Genomic DNA, 6,946 nt, shown 5'->3' on the forward strand with positions numbered 1-6,946 from the left:
ACATACAAATTACAACTTACCACGTATGTTGTTGTTTCGTATTCAGAGACAACATTCGCCCAGCTGTGCTGTCTCTAGTCTAATTGTGCAGTTCAGAATGGCCTCTCTCTCTCTCTCTCTCACACAGCAGGCCATGCCACCAAATGTTTAAAGGCCCGCGTGTCTCTTCGATGAATAGAGGATATGCGTGTGACATCATCATCAAATCCGGAAGTTATGAAGGAATGCCTACTGAGTGTCAAAAAATACTTTCTGACCTTGACAGCCCATGCATCCAAACAGAAAAGTCATATCTCTGATTGCATTAAACAACATTAAACAATGTTAAACTCACTTTGCATGTTGCTTTGCCACTCGCTTTGCCACTCGATGTGCCATTCACTCTATTGGAGCAGCGGTGGGAAAAAGTACTCACATTTTTTTATTTAAGTAAAAGTATCAATACTGTACTCTGTTACAAGTAAAATTCCGGATTTAAAAATGTACTTGAGTAAAAGTACAAAAGTATTGGTATCAAAATGTACTTAAAGTACCAAAAGTAGAAAGTACAAAAATAAATAAATAGCAGATCTATTAGCAGAAAAAAAAATAGCAGAAAATGTAGCCGATCTACAAGCTCACAATGCCTTGCGATGCTTGTAGATCTGCTATTTTCAAATGGCTTCGAAATGTATAGGCTGAAGTGGTTAATGTATGTTTTGTAATAAGAATCAAAATATACAAAGTAACTAACTACATTGTTCAAATAATTGTAGTGGAGTTAAAGTAGGCCTACAATATTTGCCTCTGAGATGTAGTGGAATAGAAGTTACAGAAAATTTGAAATACTCCAGTAAAGTCAAAAAATACCTCAAAATTGTACTTAAGTACAGTACTTGAGTACTTAGTTAATTTACGCCACTGAATTGGAGTTGACTCCATATTTGCCAGTGAACGGGAGCCATCGTGTGGCTAAATTGCAGCACTGCAGTTTTGACTTGGTGGAGGGCACACCTGCTAGCCTACAGCAATCAAGGACTAGGAGTAGGACTCAATAGTATAACACTATGCATGATCACTAACCTGTGTTTATGTTGTTGTAACGAATTGTTGTCATAACAGTTTATTGGAAAATGACGAAGGAAACACGGTTTCACTATGCTAATTCGTTTCATATCATTGTGTATAATTGACAGCATATTACATAATAATTGAATACTGTGTATATATTAGAGAGGGTAGGTATTAACGGACATCTCAGTGCATCTCTTGGCCAGTGATAGTTTGCTAGCTACTGTCAAAAGGTAGAAAGACAGATACTCCTACATGCATAAGTTATAGGCCTATGTTGCTTACATACATGCACAAGTGTGTTATTCAATAGTGTGATACCAGTTTGCAATGCCCTCCATGTTTTAATACATACATGTTTTCAGAAATCAGGGTTTTCAAGACATAGAATGTATGATCAAATAAACACATTTATTTCCAAGGACTGATAAATTATACAGAGACCAAGAACAAAGTGAGTGATATACAGTGCAGTACTTTCACTCAAAAACAATATTTATTGTAGAAAACAAAGGGGAAAAAATAAAGTAACTATTGCATTGAGCCCCCCAGTCAAAACGATAAAATCAGTTTGGGAAGAAACATTTAAAAAAATCTTTGGACATGCATTTGTCTGGTTTAAAATTAGTTCAGTTCCATTTACACCTACATGCAGGCATTCTGACAGAGAAATGGAGTCTCTGTATGACAGGCTGTGCATGCTCACCTACACACTTTCACTTTCACCCACATTTTGCAGAGAGCAACACTTCTTTTTCTTGCACATTCTTGTGAATTGTCCCAACAAAGCAGTAAAGACATTAGCTGGCATAGCTGCAACGTCTAATTTACAGTTTCCTATAACAATTCTGAGAAAGAGAATGCCTCAAAATAGATTGGAACAGAATTGTCATTGCAAGCTCAGTGGTCTCCATTGCCTTTTAGCCTATTTGATGATCATGGGCAAACACATTTACTAACAATGGGACAGTCACATTCAACATAAAAAGAAAGAAGAAATACACAATCTCTCTAGATCCTAATGAAGTTAATTCATCTTGATGCATGTTAGTTTGCGTGCATAGCAAATTCAAGAGTGTAAAAATGTACCTTTAAAGGTCAAGTTTTACACTCTCAGAGTTAAATTAACACTCAGGATGTTGCTGTGGTCAATTCCTTGACTGTGTTAAATTACTTGCAAGGGATGAGTGCTTGGAAAATACACAGCCCTTTAGTCCTGAATGTTGCTGTATCACATTTATCCACAAGGTGGCGACACTTTGATACAATGTGATGGCTTCGCTACCAACCAACAGCCATCTGGACTGGTTGGTAAACAATATTGCATGATAATATGGTATTCAGTCTCCAATGATGAAGGTCACACAGTAATTCAGATTACAAAGGACACAGGCATGTGGTCTACAGATGGGGATCTGTTTTCTTTTTTTTTGCTATTTTTGTACAAGCAGCAAAGTTTAGGAAATGGGTTTGAGGAAGCTGATTTATTGTCAGCACTATAGCACAACTCACATTGTCCTCCCGAGGAAAGCAATCCAACAATTATAATTAATTTAGATTCCACTCCATGTTAGAGATCTCCAATTCCTTTGAATTATTGTATTACTATGTCAAAGATTTCCAACATGGATTCTGTAGTTACATCAGTAGCACCAGAAGCACAGAATTCGTCTGCCAAGCCTGCGCTCTTCCATTAAACTGCACAATCCTTGCTCCACCTTCTCCTCCAGCTAAAACCAAGGAGATTGAGCATGAACAAAAGAATGCCTGTGGTCATAGTGTCTTTTTTTTTTTTTTTAACTATACTGTACATGGAGGAACAGTTAGGTAGGTGCTGCTGACCACAGAACATATCTGATGCTGTCAGATTAACTTCTCAATAGCTGCACAATGACTTTGTCTTAATGTACAGCCACACATTCTAATGTGTCACACCCATTCGGTAAATCACACAGATGCAAACAATCATAATTATATTAATATATGTATAATATAAGTCTGAATGACAGTGATTAAGAATATTTTCTTTCCAGAATTCCAGGACGGTGTACAATTACAGCAGAGAAACACAGTCCAACCATGTGATACAGATTGTAACCTTCACTCCGTGTTTCCTGTGACACCGCTACAGCTTATATCAAATGTCAGTCAGACTACAGTACCATGGATTTTATGTCACCAACAACCTAGGAAATAGTATCTCTTGTGCAACCTTGCACTTGTCTCATGTTGCTTGAATGAAACTGTGAACTGAAACAGGCCCTGACGAGGATGCCTCGAACCCTCAGTTAATTTAACCCCAACTGACCAGTGAGTGTCCACTTGGGATTTTACTGTTTATATTTAAAGTCTCTTCAGTGATTGTTTGTCAAGCTTGTAGCTGAATTTGAAATTGGAATAAAACTGGCAGATTTTGACAAGGAAACTTGGTGAAACACTGATATTGGTGTACACAGACACTGGACGAAATGAAGTATGAGTCACTATGAGGCTTCTCCCCATTCTGCAAAAGATTAAGTAAAAAGTAAATTTCACGTCATGTAGGCTTTAAAATATTCCAAAGAAAGAGGCCACTTTTTTTAGAACACATTTTCTACCAAAGAAGAGTATCCAAACTCTGTCCAAATGTGTTTTGTATATTTTCATAATTAACCTTTTTACGTTGTATGGGCTTTGCTGCTTTATAATGACTCATTCTTAACAACATATACATAGTATATCAACATAAGATCTTCCCTGTCATTGCAGGGATGATGAGAAAATCTAATAGAAAGAAAATAGTCATTAAAGAGTACATCAATGACAAAGGAAAACTGTGAATGAATTGCATTGTAAGATAGACTAAACGCTTTTTCCTGGAAGACACGTTTTCTCATGCGTTTTCTTTTTTTCAAGCCTTTTTTCTCCTGTAATAGTAGAAAAACATTCTTCATGACATTGCATTGCTTTATGGTGGGCAATAAGCACCTGAAAAGCATTTTTATGGCTACATAACTACAGTACTAGGAATTTGTGATAAATAACTATGTACAAAGGACAGGGTTTAATTGCAATCAATCACGGTTTGTTATTACCTGAGCTAGCCATCTGAGACTGTAGCTAGCCCTCTGTTCTCAAAAGGAATTAGCACTTTAAAAAAAAAACGTTTCATTCTTTCTCAAGGACATAACATCATTGGTTACATGGCGGCTTTCCGACATGTCGCCTTTCCGACGTTAACGAACCCTATACCTAAACCTCACCCTAACCCTAACCGCACGCGGAAGCCACTAGTCGGAGTGGCGAGATGTCGGCGTGGAAGACGGTTACCAACATCATTGTCCCTGTTGATTCTCTTAATGTTGCAGAAGAGAACTAATCTTTTGCAGCAGGGGTATTAAATCCCAACACCCTAGTAGTTAATGGGAAGAGGAGGTTCGATTAAAATAATACTGGAAGGTCTCCTCTTCCCACAAATCCCCTGGATCGATAGATGTCCTTAGGGACAACCCAGCATTGGACTGGGGTAAGCGCCTGATGAAATGTAGCAAAGAAGGTAACATGGTGGCTAATGTGCACCTCTGTTGACTTTCAAGGACACAGTGAGCGATCCCCTCATTGCTTCTGCTCGTTTCTGGACTGCTTCAACTCTACGTACACACAGCAGCTCTGTGTGAGTAGTAGCCTGTCTGTCCCTGTGTGGATATACTGTAGTAGGATAGGACCTTGTATGGGGTATGAGGGGAGGCTGGATGGGGGCAGAAGGGACATTGGGGGGTGGATGTGAACGGGGATGGAGAGGTCAGCAGCAGGTCGTTAAGTCAGGCCGTTTTCCGTTAGCGTGTCCTTGATTCTTTCCGTTGGTGCATTCACTCATTCCACCTTCAGATAGCCATTGGTGCTGCTGCCTGCCTCTCCTTCCCTCTCCCCTCTCCTCCTTACCCCACCCAACTCTCTCCCACCTCCACCTCCTCCTTCACCCCCACCACCTCCACTTGCGCCCTTGGCACCCACGCAGCAGTGCGACCAGCCATCTTCAGGCCCCCCGTGCAAGCGCAGCCGCAGCGTCTTACGGATGACGAGGCGCTCGGCAATGAAGGAGGCACAGAACCACGGCACGGCATACTCGGCCGTGATCAGGCCCATGAAGTTGTAGCGGAACTCGGAGTAGTCCCAGGGGCAGGCGTTGAACTGGCGCAGCAGCAGGCCCGTGCCAAACTCCCACATGTAGGTCCACAGTGTGTAGATGAGGCAGCGTAGGAGCATGGGGCAGCGCCCACGCAGCCCCAGGTACATGCGCTCAACGATGAGGATGCACGTGCCATAGATGAATAGAGCCCACACGCTGGTGACACCGGGAAACTTCCAGTTGCAGTTGACCACAAAATCCCACGCCGCCGTGAACATGACCTCGCAGAAGTAGCCGTGGATGGCATACAGGTACCACCGGGACAGAACCGGCAGTGGCGCTGGGGTCTCCATGGGGGTTTCCACCATCCTTCCTCCTCTCTCTTTCAAGCTTTCTCTCTCTCTCTTCTTCTCGCTCTCCCTTGTCTCTCCAAGTTCTGGTCTCCACTAATGAGACGCAGGCCTAGAGGGAGAGAAGAGAGAAATGATTTGAGAAAGCAACATAATGGAGAATTATTTCAATTCACTTGACCTCACTTGGCTCGAGTGAGGATTGAACTGTGAAATACTCTGCTACTCATCTGAGAGGAGATGAAAGTAGAGGCAGCTGGGGACCAGGGGTACTTCACTCTCTACTGTCCTCTAACTTCCTGCCTGTCTGACCTTCTCACTCATCAATGCTAACGTAGATGAGGCAGTGCTCTTATTTTACACAACACTGGCACTGTGTTTTATTACGCTTGTATGTGTATATCCTGGGTTTGAGTTATATTGTGTTAACTCGTATTTCTTTTACCAAAATCAAATCAAATCAAACCATGATACAGTACATTCCAGCCATGCTATTAATTCAGATAAAGCACATGTCGTTGAGCGCATGCTGTTTACTGGTTGCTATGTCAAGTAATTGGGGGCAGTGATGTTGTTTCTTTCTTTTCCTTTGTCTTTCATCTTATACGGTATGTGTTCAGCTTTTCAGAGACATTTGCAGACAACAAGCAAGTGCTGGTCACCATTGTATACAAGTAATAGCACCCTACAGGACACCCTTTATAGTTATTATGGGTAGGCCTGCTTCTATAATCACTGCTGAGTCTTGCACCAATTGCATCACGGTCAAACCTATAATCAGTAAAGTATCCATCATCTGACTGCCTACGGTTCATCACCATGTGTTCTTTTTCCAAATGCCCTAGCCTGACTCTCCAAGACTGAGATATCAGGTGTCAATGGGCCACGTTACAATACAGCAAGTCCGATAAATATAAGACAGCAATGTACTGCGAAGCCAAGGGGATCAGGGAACATAGAGCTTGTAAGGTCACATTGCAGGATAGTTTTACAATACCTCAGGAGGAAACAGTGTCATAATATTAAATGTTTGTACAATGGGACATAGAGTGCTGTGAAAACACAAGAAAGGTTTAACAAAAGCTGATTTCTTTTCTTTTCTTTTTTTGTTCTTGGCTGGCGTGGGACCAGGGCAGGCCCATGAGGATTAGCACATTTCTCCCAAACAAGGAACAAGGAACAAGGCTTCATGGGCTGTACCAGCTGCCTAAACCCCTAACCCAGTGATGCCCAGCCTGTGGGCAGAGGCCCATTGGTGGGTCCCCAAATAATTGGCTAAAGACTAAGATAATTAAGATGATAGAACAATTCTAGAGGTTTGGGCCGCTACAATTGATGCAAGCTGGAACACAAACAATCGATCGATTGATTGATTGATCATTAAAATAAACACGTTCTGAAAATGCTTTCGAGATTTTCAAGTGGGTCCTGATCCTAT

General features: G+C 41.4%; 1 protein-coding gene across 1 annotated transcript; it reads right to left on the reverse strand.

Annotated features, from left to right (window-relative positions):
- Positions 1-4,902: 4,902 nt before the first annotated feature.
- On the reverse strand, positions 4,903-5,526 carry tmem229b (transmembrane protein 229B; the record flags this gene model as incomplete). The annotated part of the gene is made up of 1 exon (XM_084044562.1): positions 4,903-5,526. The coding sequence occupies one exon, from the start codon at positions 5,524-5,526 to the stop codon at positions 4,903-4,905; it is 624 nt and encodes a 207-aa protein (XP_083900688.1).
- Positions 5,527-6,946: the final 1,420 nt, after the last annotated feature.

The sequence above is a fragment of the Gymnoscopelus microlampas genome (assembly GCF_963454915.1).
Source record: "Gymnoscopelus microlampas genome assembly, chromosome: 20".
NCBI lineage: Eukaryota > Metazoa > Chordata > Actinopteri > Myctophiformes > Myctophidae > Gymnoscopelus > Gymnoscopelus microlampas.